We start from the raw sequence: 15,202 nt of genomic DNA, 5'->3' as shown, positions 1-15,202 counted from the left end.
TTACCAACAACGACGAGACGGCCTACAGGGAGGAGGTGAGGGCCCTCGGGGTGTGGTGTCAGGAAAATAACCTCACACTCAACGTCAACAAAACTAAGGAGATGATTGTGGGCTTCAGGAAACAGCAGAGGGAACACCCCCCTATCCACATCGATGGAACAGTAGTGGAGAGGGTAGCAAGTTTTAAGTTCCTCGGCATACACATCACAGACAAACTGAATTGGTCCACTCACACAGACCGCATCGTGAAGAAGGCGCAGCAGCGCCTCTTCAACCTCAGGAGGCTGAAGAAATTCGGCTTGTCACCAAAAGCACTTACAAACTTCTACAGATGCACAAGCGAGAGCATCATGGCGGGCTGTATCACCGCCTGGTACGGCAACTGCTCCGCCCTCAACCGTAAGGCTCTCCAGAGGGTAGTGAGGTCTGCACAACGCATCACCGGGGGCAAACTACCTGCCCTCCAGGACACCTACACCACCCGATGTTACAGGAAGGCCATAAAGATCATCAAGGACATCAACCACCCGAGCCACTGCCTGTTCACCCCGCTATCATCCAGAAGGCGAGGTCAGTACAGGTGCATCAAAGCTGGGACCGAGAGACTGAAAAACAGCTTCTATCTCAAGGCCATCAGACTGTTAAACAGCCACCACTAACATTGAGTGGCTGCTGCCAACACACTGACACTGACTCAACTCCAGCCACTTTAATAATGGGAATTGATGGGAAATGAATTAAATATAACACTAGCCACTTTAAACAATGCTACCTTATATAATGTTACTTACCCTACATTATTCATCTCATATGCATACGTATATACTGTACTCTATATCATCGACTGCATCCTTATGTAATACATGTATCACTAGCCACTTTAACTATGCCACTTTGTTTACATACTCATCTCATATGTATATACTGTACTCAATACCATCTACTGTATCTTGCCTATGCTGCTCTGTACCATCACTCATTCATATATCCTTATGTACATATTCTTTATCCCCTTACACTGTGTATAAGACAGTAGTTTTGGAATTGTTAGTTAGATTACTTGTTGGTTATTACTGCATTGTTGGAACTAGAAGCACAAGCATTTCGCTACACTCGCATTAACATCTGCTAACCATGTGTATGTGACGAATACAATTTGATTTGATTTGATATATATCTCAACAGTGAAGAGGCGACTCCTGGATGCTGGCCTTCTAGGCAGAGTTAAAGATAAAAGATTAAAGACATATTTCAGACTGGCCAATAAAAATAAAATATTAAGATGGGCAAAAGAACACAGACACTGGACAGAGGAACTCTGCCTAGAAGGCCAGCATCCCGGAGTCGCCTCCTCACTGTTGACGTTGAGACTGGTGTTTTGAGCGTACTATTTAATGAAGCTGTCAGTTGAGGACTTGTGAGGCATCTGTTTCTCAAACTTTCTCCTCTCTCTATTCTGGTTAGTGCCAGTTTGCACTGTTCTGTGTAGGGAGTAGTATACAGCGTTGTACAAGATCGTCAGTTTCTTGGCAGTTTCTCGCATGGAATAGTCTTCATTTCTCAGAACAAGAATGAGACTGATGAGTTTCAGAAGAAAGGTATTTGTATCTGGCCATTTTGTAATCAAACCCACAAATGCTGATGCTCCAGATACTCAAGTAGTCTAAAGAAGGCCAGTTTTATTGCTTCTTTAATCAGAACAAAAGTTTTCAGCTGTGCTAACATAATTACAAAAGGATTTTCTAATGATCAATTAGCCTTTTAAAATGATAAACTTGGATTAGCTAACACAACGTGCCATTGGAACACAGGAGTGATGGTTGCTGATAATGGGCCTCTGTACGCCTATGTAGATTTTCCATTAAAAACCAGCTGTTTCCAGCTACAATAGTCATTTACAACATTAACAATGTCTACACGGTATTTCTGATAAATGTTACGTTATTTTAATGGACAAAAAAATGTGCTGTTCTTTCAAAAACAAAGACATTTCTATGTGACCCCAAACTTTTGAAAAGTTGTGTGTATGTACGTCTGTGTGTGTGTACAGTCAGCGCATACATGTCTGACTAGGCTAGTGTTCCCAGGTTTGACTAGAGAGATGACAGGTCTGTGTTGTCTCAGTTCTTCCTGGCGTATCGATCGGTCCCTCCCTGTTCGCTCGGCACCGCGTGCTAATTCAGTCCATGGCCAGGCGGGGCTGTGCACCAGTCTGTCCTTGTGCACCTCTGTGGCAGCTTCTCTACTGTCAGCAGAGATGGTTAGCTACCCTCCATAAATAACACAGCATTGATTACATCTCTGTCTCTCTCTCTCACATATTCTCTCTTTATCAAACTGTTCTCTTTCTTTTTCACACTTTTCTGCCATCTTTCTTTCAATCTATCACCCCCTCTTTCCTTCTTTCTTTCCTTGGCTCTCTGCACCTCTTGTCACGCTTTGTGTCATCACCCGCTGTCTTTCACTCCCTCTCCCTTTACCTATTTCACACCTCTTCTTCTCTCCTCTCTTCCCACCTTCCCCTCTCTCTCTTCCTCATATGGCATGCTTAAGCGTGACACCTTGTGATGGACATGCCAGGGCAGTCAGTCAGTCACAGACGTGCCGCCACCTGCCATGGCCGTTGTCACGGTGATGGGTGTGGTTGACCCATGCTGATTCAACAAGAGTACTCTACTTAATTGTACTCTGTATACTGAACATGTTTCCCCTACCATTACGTTCCTTTACAAAGCCAGCCAACCTGCCTACAATAATATACAACTTTCAGTCCCAGCCCTCCTGGATGTCTAAAGTGTATTGATGCCTCTCCAAACAAACATTTAAGAGGAAACACTGGCCATGTTTGGTACTGCACCTCGGCCTGTTGAACAAACCAGCTATTTATCATCTGGTTGATAGTGAATATGAATGGTCAAAAGCAAAGTGTCTGATTGATTGTCACTGTTCTTCCTCAGTAATGGCTTTCTGTTCATTGTAGCTGTCTGACACTGACTGGCCTGTTCTGTTTGTCTTCCATGCTGCAGGAAACAGACCCGGACTTCAACCACTGCGCCGTGTGCATCGAGGGATACCAGCTCAACGACGTGGTCCGCATCCTGCCCTGCAAGTGAGTGTGTGTGTGTGTGTGTGTGTTTGGTGGGTTGACTGTGTGTGTACCTATATACATACTAAGCTAGGAGTGTGGGACAGCCTGACACAGCCCTTGTGGCTCTTACACGCAACAAACTCTCGCTCGGATTCGGAATACAACATGTCCGCCATCCACTCATTCTCAATGTCACACCATCCACTTACATCCCCTCCCTCCTCCTCTTCTTCCCTCCTTCCTCCTCCGACGTGCGTTTCTACCCCTCCCTGAAGTTTCTCCTCCTGTCTGAGGCAATCTCCACACCCATCCATCACATGGCGTACCCCCCCCCCCCCCATCAGATCCGTCTCACACCTTTCCTGCTGATCTGCTCAGTGGGACGACTGCACTGACGCACAACAGACTAGACCAGAGACACACCTCCCCACAGTTCAGCCATAGTTAATTTGCACATATTAAGATGTATCACACCACCAATAAGGAAAGGTAGAAAGTTAATACTGTATTTATGCAGGTGAGGTGACAAATCTTAAACCTTAAAAACCTTGATACAATAGGAGGAGTCTTTCCTACCTGTCAATCACCTCTGGTTTGACCATTTGGGTCTGATTTAGGATCAGTCGTAGGACACACACATACAGCGTGTTGGTTTAGTGGATCACTATGCTTCACAAAGGAAGTGGAAAATGTCATGTCAGTGAGAGATGACATTTAAGCTCTTGCCAGGAAAAAGGAGCAAGAGAGAGGGAAAAGAAGATGGAGTTACGGAAAGTAACAGACCGGAGGAGGTATTGGAAGAAGAAAAAAATGAATTATAACGAGCACGGGAAGGAGGGGGGAGGTGAGAGAGCGTGACAAAGTTAGAGAAAAGGGAGTTGTTCTCTTGCTAAATGGAGTCTGGTCTGTTTTGGAAATGTAGACCCTATCAAGGCTATCTCGTCTCGCTGCACACTGTGAGTCGTAACCCCTGCTAGGTAGCTCCGGCTATATTTAGATCCAGTGCTGCCAAATGACCTGCACCCACAAACACACACACTTCCTCTTCCTCCGACACACACATACAGTTGGAGTCGGAGGTTTACATACACTTAGGTTGGAGGTTTACATACACTTAGGTTGGAGGTTTAGATACACTTAGGTTGGAGGTTTACATACACTTAGGTTGGAGGTTTACATACACTTAGGTTGGAGGTTTACATACACTTAGGTTGGAGGTTTACATACACTTAGGTTGGAGGTTTACATACACTTAGGTTGGAGGTTTACATACACTTAGGTTGGAGGTTTACATACACTCGTTTTTCAACCACTCCACAAATTTCTTGTTAACAAACTATAGTTTTGGCAAGTCGGTTAGGACATCTACTTTGTGCATGACACATTATTTCACTTATAATTCACTGTATTACAATTCCAGCGGGTCAGAAATTTACATACACTAAGTTGACTCTGTCTTTGAACAGCTTTTGAAATTCCAGAGAAGGATGTCATGGCTTTAAGAAGCTTCTGATAGGCTAATGAACATCATTTGAGTCAATTGGAGGTGTACCTGTGGATGTATTTCAAGGCCTACCTTCAAACTCAGTGCCTATTTGCTTAAAATCATTGGAAAATCTAAAGAAATCAGCCAAGACCTCAGAAAAACAATTGTAGACCTCCAAGTCTGGTTCATCCTTGGGAGCAATTCCCAAAGGCCTGAAGGTACCACGTTCATCTGTACAAACAATAGTACGCATGTATAAACACCATGGGACCATGCAGCCGACATACCGCTCAAGAAGGAGACACGTTCTGTCTCCTAGAGTTGAACGTAATTTGGTGCGAAAAGTGCAAATCAATCCCAGAACAACAGCAAAGGACCTTGTGAAGATGCTGGAGGAAACGGGTACAAAAGTATCTATATCCACAGTAAAACGAGTCCTATATTGACATAACCTGAAAGGCTGCTCAGCAAAGAAGAAGCCAATGCTCCAAAACCGGCATAAAAAAAAGCCAGACTATGGTTTGCAACTGCACATGGGGACAAAGATCTTACTTTTTGTAGAAATGTCCTCCGGTCTGATGAAACAAAAATTGAACTGTTTGGCAATAATGACCGTCGTTATGATTGAAGGAATAAGGGGAAGGCTTGCAAGCCGAAGAACACCATCCTAGCCGTGAAGCACGGGGGTGGCAGCATCATGTTGTGGGGGTGCTTTGCTGCAGGAGGGACTGGTGCACTTCACAAAATAGATGGCATCATGAGGGAGGAAAAGTATGTGGATATATTGAAGCAACATCTCAATACATCAATCAGGAAGTTAAAGCTTGGTCGCAAATGGGTCTCCCAAATGAACAATGACCCCAAGCGTACTTCCAAAGTTCTGGCAAAATGGCTTAAGGACAACAAAGTCAAGGTATTGGAGTGGCCATCACAAAGCCCTGACCTCAATCCTATAGAAAATTTGTGGGCAGAACTGAGAAAGCGTGTGCGAGCAAGGAGGCCTACAAACCTGACTCCGTTATACCAGCTCTGTCAGGAGGGATGGGCCAAAATTCACCCAACTTATTGTGGGAAGCTTGTGGGAGGCTACCCAAAATGTTTGACCCAAGTTAAACAATTTAACGGCAATACACTCAATTAGTATTTGGTTGCATGTAAACTTCTGATCCACTGGGAATGTGATGAAAGAAATAAATGCTGAAATAAATCATTCTCTCTACTATTATTCTGACATTTCACATTATTAAAATAAAGTGGTGATCCTAACTGACCTAAAACAGGGAATTTTTACTAGGATTAAATGTCAGGAATTGTGAAACACCTTAGCCAATTACATTTAAACTCAGTTTATCTAAACTTTCGACTCAACTGTGTATATATACAGTGGGGAGAACAAGTATTTGATACACTGCCGGTTTTCCTACTTACAAAGCATATAGAGGTCTAATTTTTATCATAGGTACACTTCAACTGTGAGAGACGGAATCTAAAAGAAAAATCCAGAAAATCACATTGTATGATTTTGAAGTAATTAATTTGCATTTTATTGCATGACATAAGTATTTGATCACCTACCAACCAGTAAGAGTTCCGGCTCTCACAGACCTGTTAGTTTTTCTTTAAGAAGCCCTCCTGTTCTCCACTCATTACCTGTATTATCTGCACCTTTTTGAACTCCTTACCTGTATAAAAGACACCTGTCCACACACTCAATCAAACAGACTCCATCCTCTCCACAATGACCTAGACCAGAGAGCTGTGTAAGGACATCAGGGGTAAAATTGTAGACCTGCACAAGGCTGGGATGGGCTACAGGACAATAGGTAAGCAGCTTGGTGAGAAGGCAACAACTGTTGGCGCAATTATTAGAAAATGTAAGAAGTTCAAGATGACGTCAATCACCCTCGGTCTGGGGCTCCATGCAAGATCTCACCTCGTGGGGCATCAATGGTCATGAGGACGGTGAGGGATCAGCCCAGAACTACACGGCAGGACCTGGTCAATGACCTGAAGAGAGCTGGGACCACAGTCTCAAAGAAAACCATTAGTAACACACTACGCCGTCATGGATTAAAATCCTGCAGCGCACGCAAGGTCCCCCTGCTCAAGCCAGCACATGTCCAGGCCCATCTGAAGTTTGCCAATGACCATCTGGACGATCCAGAGGAGGAATGGGAGAAGGTCATGTGGTCTGATGAGACAAAAATAGAGCTTTTTTGTCTAAACTCCACTCGCCGTGTTTGGAGGAAGAAGAAGGATGAGTACAACTCCTAGAACACCATCCCAACCGTGAAGCATGGAGGTGGAAACATCATTTTTTGGGGATGCTTTTCTGCAAAGGGGACAGGACGACTGCACCGTATTGAGGGGAGGATTGATGGGGCCATGTATCGCGAGATCTTGGCCAACAACCTCCTTCCCTCAGTAAGAGCATTGAAGATGGGTCGTGGCTGGGTCTTCCAGCATGACAACAACCCAAAACAAACAGCCAGGGCAACTAAGGAGTGGCTCCGTAAGAAGCATCTCAAGGTCCTGGAGTGGCCTAGCCAGTCTCCAGACCTGAACCCAGTAGAAAATATTTGGAGGGAGCTGAAAGTCTGTATTGCCCAGCGACAGCCCTGAAACCTGAAGGATCTGGAGAAGGTCTGTATGGAGGAGTGGCCCAAAATTCCTGCTGCAGTGTGTGCAAACCTGGTCAAGAACTACAGGAAACGTATGATCTCTGTAATTGCAAACAAAGGTTTCTGTACCAAATATTAAGTTCTGCTTTTCTGATGTATCAAATACTTATGTCATGCAATAAAATGTAAATGAATTACTTAAAAATCATACAATGTAATTTTCAGGATTTTTGTTTTAGATTCCGTCTCTCACAGTTGAAGTGTACCTATGATTAAAAATTACAGCTGCTTTGTAAGTCGGAAAACCTGCAAAATCGGCAGTGTATCAAATACTTGTTCTCCCCATTGTATATACTCCGCAACATGCGTGCACACATAAGCCCTCAGCAGCGGACACACACTTTCTCTATTTTTATGTCTCACACACACCACTGCGCCCTTGTCCGGCAGTCTTGTTCTTGGACACCATCTGCTGTGTCTTCTCTGGCCTTGTGGATGTCAGAACATCCAGAGTGCACTCCTCTACTTGCCTCCTCTACTTCATCTCCTTCATCTGCACTAATGTGAAAGAACTGGACAGCTGAAAGCTGATTCCCAGTAGACATCCGACCACCTCTATTTTGAATCTGTAGATCAGTTCAGATGGAGAGAAGATGGGTGTTCCTAGACTTAGGAGATGCACTGTTGCTCTTTAGTTGCAGCCAAATTAGCAGTCTAATCTCTGTGTAGTCGCATTGGGGCTATGTTTACAACCTACTAGCTCTGCTAATAGCTACTTTATTGAGGAAAAATGTACTTACAATGACTTTGTCCCACGTAGCTATCTTTTTTTTTTGTACTTTTACCCCTTTTTCTCCAATTGGATATTTTGTGAATCCAATTGGTAGTTAGTCTTGTCCCATCGCTGCAATTCCCCTAAGGACACGGGAGAGGCGAAGGTCGAGAGCCGTTTGTCCTCCGATTCACAATCCTGCCAAGCCACACTGCTTCTTGACACAATGTTCGTTTAACACAGAAGCCAGCCGCACCAATGTGTCGGAGGAAACAGCATCCAGCTGGCGACCAAAGTCAGCGTGCAGGTGCCCGGCCCGCCACAAGGAGTCGCTAAAGCGCGATGGGACAAGGATTTCCCGGCCTGCCGAACTCTCCCCTAACCCGGATGATGCTGGGCCAATTGTGCTCCGCCTCATGGGTCTCCCGGTCACGGCCGGAGGTGACACAGCCTGGGATCGAACCCAGGGTCTGTAGTGACGCCTTAGACCGCTGCGCCACTCGGGAAGCCCTAGCTATCTTAAGATGAATGCACTAACTGTAAGTCACTCTGGATAAGAGGGTCTGCTAAATGACTTGAATGTAAATGTTTAGTTTGGCCCAACTGACACAAGGACTATGTACCCACTCCTTCCTCAGACCAGTTCAGTCCAGATCAGATATCAGAAATGTAAACGGGCCGTCTACCATTTAATGCTCTCCATCCATCCTGCTTATCCAGTCTCTGTCGAAGATGAGCAATCAGAGGGGCTGGGAGAAGGGGAAGTGAAGAACACAGGTCCTTCCTATGAGGCAAAAAGGGCAAGACTTCATATACAGTATGTCCTCGTCCTCACAGAAGGTGTGGACGTGCTGATAGTCAGGCATGTTTCAAAATCGATAGCTAGCGTTAAAGGAAGTTGAAAGTGTCTGAGCAGGGCTCTCCAGACCGCCTTCCCTCCAGGACATCTACAGCACCCGGTGTCACACGAAAGGCCAATAAGATCATCAAGGACCATAGCCACCCGAGCCATGGCCTGTTTACCCCACCTCCATCTAGAAGGTGTAGTATCTGGGATCTACATCTGTTTATATTAGTTACTGTGCTGTTACTAAGCAGTAATGCATTACGGCAGTGTTACGTTACTACACCTAATAGGAAATGCACATGCGCACTGGAATGCCACGAACTGTAGAGCACGAGGGTTTTTTTGACGAAACGAAAACTAACTGTACTTCCGTCTCCTGCCTGGTCATTTCTCCACAACACAAATATTACAGTGGCGACAAGGTGATTAAACTACATAAACGGACATTGCTTGAAGGGAAGAATGTTGCGTGAGTAATGAAACTCAAATTTTTTTTTTATGTAATTCGTCAGTTTCTTTCGCCAGTAGAGTAGGCTAAGCACTGCTAGCACTGCTAGTACAGTATTCAGGAGCTGCCAAGTAGCAAGACTATTGGAGTCCAGAATAGCGACACTGCCCTCTGGTGGTTAAATAAAAGAAACTGTCATTGAACCCATTGAAATTAGGCGATCTCAGTGGAGAAATATTGTCAAGAAAAGAAAAAAAAAAAAGGAAGAAGGGACGTAACACGGTGTGTACATTAATACAAATGAGTGCAGTGAATGAAGTAATTGCAGAAACTTCTGAAGTGAAGAAGTAGATGAATATTCAGAAAATTAAGGAATATAAGGAAACTGAACAATTAACTGTGAAAATGGCAACCATTGGTCGAGTACCAGAGTTTGAGGCTACAAAAGAGGTTTTCGATTCCTATTTGGAGCGTTTTGAGCGTTGGCTGGCTGCAAATGAAATCAAAGATGGAAAGAAAGTGTTTGGGTCCAACTGAGTATGGATTGCTGAAAGGTCTCATTGAACCAATGAAAGCAGTGGAGTTGAACTATGCAGAACTGACTGAAACTCTTTCAAGGTATTTCAAGCCTAAGCCAATTCTCATTGCAGAACGTTTCAGATTTTACCAACGTCACCAGAGTCAAGGGGAAACCGTGGCTGACTACATCCTTGCTTTGAAAAGGCTGGCAAGTACATGTGAGTTTGCACGATTTCTTGATGATGCTCTCCGAGACAAGTTTGTATGTGGTCTCACAGGTGAAGCATATCACAGAAGGCTCCTGTCAGAGAAGGACCTGGCCTTTAAGAAAGCCTGTGATATAGCACTTGGACTCGAGCTTGCCCACAGGGATACTATTGAGCTATCGGGACATGCAGAACGTCAGAAAGGTGTTCACAAGGTCAGTGATGCACGTGGTGAAAAAGCTCACAAAAGTCACACTTTTTTCAGTCCCGTCCTCAAGGTTACACAAGAACAAAGCAGCCCACATCTCAAAGGTCTAAGCCAAGTTTCTACAGATGTGGGGGAGATAATCATCAGCACAGTGAATGTCGATTCCAAAAGGAAAAGTGCCACAATTGTGGAAAGGTTGGACATTTACAGAGAGTGTGTAAAGCCTCGAAACGCACAGCAAGAGCGCACAAAGTGTCAGACGCAGCACAAGAAGAGGAAGGTACAACTGAAACAGTAGTGGAACTGTTCACAGTGTACACAGCTCAACAACTAAAAGATGGAATCTATCTCAACATGGAGTTAGCAGGAAAACCAGTTCAAATGCAGCTGGACACCGGAGCGTCTGTATCTCTGGTTCCAGAGAGACTCTACAAAGAAAAACTGAAAGAGTGCCCTCTTCAGCCCGCGTCCATCTGCCTTTCTTCATACACTGGTGACACTATTCCTGTGTTAGGGCAGATCCAGGTACCAGTCCGGTATGAGGGGAAGGAGTGGACGCTACCGCTTGTCATTGTTAAAGGAGAAAAATCAGCCTTGCTAGGCAGAAACTGGCTACAAAAGATCAAGTTGAACTGGGGAGAAATCTTCAGTCTGAGAAATGACAAACCAGTGAGTCAGGCTACACTCACTAACATGCTGGAGAAGCACAAAGAACTTTTCAAAGATGGCTACGGTGAAATACAAGACTTCACAGCAAAAGTCAGAGTGCAAGAAGGAACCAAGCCTATCTTTCTCAAACCACGTCCAGTTCCCTATGCTCTTAAGGAAGCAGTAGAGAAGGAACTGGACCGCCTACAGAAGAATAACATAACGAAAGTAGCGAGGAGCGACTGGGCCGCTCCGATTGTTGTAGTCCCAAAGAAAGACAAGACCGTCAGAATGTGCGGTGACTACAAGGTCACAGTAAATCGCTGCATACTACCAGAGGAATATCCACTACCAAACGCCGAAGATCTGTTTGCCACTCTAGCTGGTGGGAAGGTTTTCAGTAAGCTGGACCTGGCATTCGCTTATCAGCAACTGAAGCTGGATCCGGAGTCAGAACAGTATCTGACCATCAATACACACAAGGGGCTATTCAGATTCAATCGCTTGGCCTATGGAATCTCGACAGCTCCAGCGATATTCCAACAAACAATGGATCAGATCTTGGACGGTATAGACCATGTTGTGTGCTTCATGGACGACATCCTCGTGTCAGCACCAACCATTGGAGAGCACCTTGTAGTGCTGGACAAAGTGATGTCAAGACTGGAGAAATACGGTGTGAGAATGAAACGCAGCAAGTGTGAGTTCCTCCAGGACTCAGTGGAGTATCTCGGATACAAGATTGATGCACAAGGCCTGCACCCAACCAACAGCAAGGTGGAAGCAATCGTAAACGCACCAGCACCCACAAATATCTCAGAGCTGAGGTCATTTTTGGGGCTCCTGAACTATTACGGAAAGTTTGTGGCAAACTTGTCCACATTGTTGCATCCGCTTCACCAACTGCTGCAGGCCGATACAAAGTGGAATTGGTCCCCACAATGCGAAGAAGCATTCAAGACTTGCAAACAGCGTCTGCTAAAGAGCAAGTGGCTTGCCCACTATAACACAGAGATGAAGCTGAGACTCGCGTGTGATGCATCTCCATACGGAGTAGGAGCCGTCATCTCACAGGTTCTACCGTCAGGTGAAGAACACCCTATTGCATTTGCATCACGGACTCTGTCACCAAGTGAGAAAAATGATGCTCAAATTGAGAAGAAAGCTCATGACAAACACTCAGACTGTCAGAGAATTCAAAGAGGAAGAGAGGGTGATGGTACGTGATTTCAGACACCCCAAGCGCCTGTGGAACTCAGGTGTGATCTTGCAACGCAGAGGACCTTTGACTTACCAAGTCCAAATTGGTCATCGCCAGGTCAACGTTCATGTGGATCATCTACTACGGTCCAACGCCCCAGCAGAGACATGCCGAGAGAACAAGAACAATAACGACCCCCAGGACTATTCTCCTGACTGTGGACGTACGGAAGAGACAGAGCCTGACCTTCCACCCGAACCTGGCCCACCACAGGAAGCCCAGGAGGAGCGGAGATATCCTATTCGACAGCGAAGGGCACCTCAAAAGCTTGACCTGTGAGTTGAGCTGGTTAAGGAGGTAACGGACAGTAAAACAAACACTTTAATATGTCCTAGATAAAAGGAAAGAAAAAGGACATTACCTGGGTTAGTTATTAGGACACAAACTCCATCTTCGGGGCAGAATAATCCCCTGGATTTGTGCTGGGCTCTGAAAAGTCTGCTTCAACCCAGTAGTTGAAAAATGTTTAAGAATGCATTGTTCAGATATTGCATTAGTAGTTACCTAACATATTTACCTTGTTCTCTGGGAGTTAAGCACTATGGGGGAGGAGTGTAGTATCTGGGATCTACATCTGTTTATATTAGTTACTGTGCTGTTACTAAGCAGTAATGCATTACGGCAGTGTTACGTTACTACACCTAATAGGAAATGCACATGCGCACTGGAATGCCGCGAACTGTAGAGCACGAGGGTTTTTTTGACGAAACGAAAACTAACTGTACTCCAGTCTCCTGCCTGGTCATTTCTCCACAACACAAATATTACAGAAGGCAGAGACTGTACAGATTCATCAAAGCTGAGACCGAGAGACTGATAACCAGGCCATCAGACTGTTAAACAGTCATCACTACCACCCTGTACTCCACTGTTTCACCCACTTTACATGTATATACTGTATTCTAGTCAATGCTCATCCTATATAACTACTGCTGTACACACCTTTTCTAATCACATATTGTCCATAATGTCTATACACACTATCAAATACAGATAGACCTGTATTCCAGACCCTGACATTGCTCGTTCTGATATTTCTTCATTTGAATTTTTTAATTTGTGTTGTTTTGTATTGTTTGTTATTACTGCACTGTTAGAGCTAGAAACATAAGCGAAATATGTGTACACGACCAATAAAATGATTTGATTTGACATCGTTGCAACTGATTTTAAAGTGTTTTTTTGCCTCAGGCCTCAACCTGCTATTATTTAATTAGGTGAAAGACACACAATGCAATGCACAATAATCATTATCTCTGAACTACTACATGTAACGGCCGTTGGTGGAAGAAGCTGAGGACCAAGGTGCAGCGTGGTACGCGTTAATATTGTTTATTCGAAACTGAACACTAAAATGCAAAACAATAAGGAGAACAACCGAAACAGTTTTATCTGGTGCAGACACAAACACAGAAAGCAACTACCCACAACCCATAGTGGGAAAACAGGTTGCCTAAGTGTGGTTCTCAATCAGAGACCACGTTTGACCGCTGCCTCTGATTGGGAACCATACCAGGCCAAACACCTAGAAATATAACACACAGAACCAAAACAATGCCCACCCCAACTCACGCCCTGACCAAACTAAAATAGAGACATAAAAAGGAACTAAGGTCAGGACGTGACACTATATACATAAGTGTCAGTTAGTCTAACTAAAGAGCTAATTTCTGTTTGCAATCCATAGGTAGGCTAATTACAGATTTGGAGTAACCTGTGCAGTTGACTGGTCATGTTAGTAGTACCAAAATGTACCTTTTTGATTTGTGCCCTTCATCACGTACGTGGTTTTAGGGCACACTGCAATGCTACCAAGATGGATAACTACTTTTTATTGGCAACCTTGTAGTGTTTTGTAGTTTAGTAGAGGAGCGGGAAACACTTGATCCTGATGGTAAAGGCAGAGAGAGAGAGAGAGAGAGAGGGATAACAATGGAGAGGCAGAGCGAGAGGGAGAGAGAGAGAGAGAACAATGGAGGCAGAGAGAGAGCAATGGAGAGGCAGAGAGAGAGAGGTGAACAGGGCTTTTTATGTAGACTGTAGTTTATCGGTCCTTATCACGTGTGTGCATACTGCTGCATCCTCTGTGTTCATACTGTATCTCTGAACACCAATCCCTCTGGTGCCTCCCTTAAGTACACGCTGCTATGCCCAATCAATAACTAAAAGCATTGAAGTAAGGGAGTACACTTGACCTGCCATCAGCCATTCAATTTGTCTCTGTACATTTAATATCAGTCTATAGGACAATGTCTTGTCAATAGAGGGATGATTTTCTGGTCAGACTTGAATGGACTGACAGGCAGGCTGGCTGGCAGGCAGTCAGACGGGAAGACAGCCAGGCAGATAGGCAAGCGGACAAATATTTTAAATGCCGTAACATGTCATCTGGATAAACCAAACATACCAACCAAGACAGGACCAACAAACATAAGTATCTTGGTATGTTGTTCTGTGATGGCATCTGTTATAGCATCTAATAGGTATCTACCCGTCTGTCTGACCCGTCTGTCATTTTTTTCTCTGTTTTTACTCTGCTCTAAGAAAGAGTGTGTTTACTATGGTACCCTATTCCCTATATAGTGAGCTACATTTGACCAGAGCCCAATGGGCCTTCTGGGATGCAGGCACAGACTGTGAGCGGAATCTTTTCCTGGCTGGAGTGTCTCACTTACAGCATACACATACAGACAGACTGACTTTACATCAGTCACACACACATTTACACTGTCAAACAATCACACAAACTACTACACAAGCTCAACCTTTTGACACATTCCCAAACACTATCACACTGGTTATATAAATAAGACATGCACACACACACACAATCAAAGCTTATCGACACACACACACACACGCGTATCCAAGTCTCACTACAACCACAGCTTATCCAAAAGTCTCTCGCTTGCAGGACTGCTTCTTACTGCCCACTGACTTTCTCCCCAAGCCATTGTATGGTAAACGGACTCATCATTAATGCATGGAGCCCTTGTTTTCTGTGCCCCCCTTGAAAGAAAGTAAAGCATTGGTAGAGGGCCGCTGCAAGTGGCTTCGATAAGGAACAGAACATGCCCAGGAAATGCCCGGCCATGTTA

General features: G+C 44.6%; 1 protein-coding gene across 6 annotated transcripts in view; it reads left to right on the top strand.

Annotated features, from left to right (window-relative positions):
- Positions 1-15,202, top strand: part of LOC115130797 (E3 ubiquitin-protein ligase RNF130-like) — a 106,246-nt gene that overhangs the window by 60,822 nt on the left and 30,222 nt on the right. For all 6 annotated transcript variants that reach the window (XM_029662249.2, XM_029662245.2, XM_029662246.2 and 3 more), the window contains one exon: positions 3,027-3,109. In XM_029662249.2, the coding sequence (XP_029518109.1) occupies positions 3,027-3,109 (83 nt within the window). The remainder of the gene's footprint in view (positions 1-3,026; positions 3,110-15,202) is intronic.

Source organism: Oncorhynchus nerka, linkage group LG6, assembly GCF_034236695.1.
Source record: "Oncorhynchus nerka isolate Pitt River linkage group LG6, Oner_Uvic_2.0, whole genome shotgun sequence".
NCBI classification, from domain to species: Eukaryota; Metazoa; Chordata; class Actinopteri; order Salmoniformes; family Salmonidae; genus Oncorhynchus; species Oncorhynchus nerka.
This window is presented reverse-complemented; position numbering and strand designations above follow the sequence as displayed.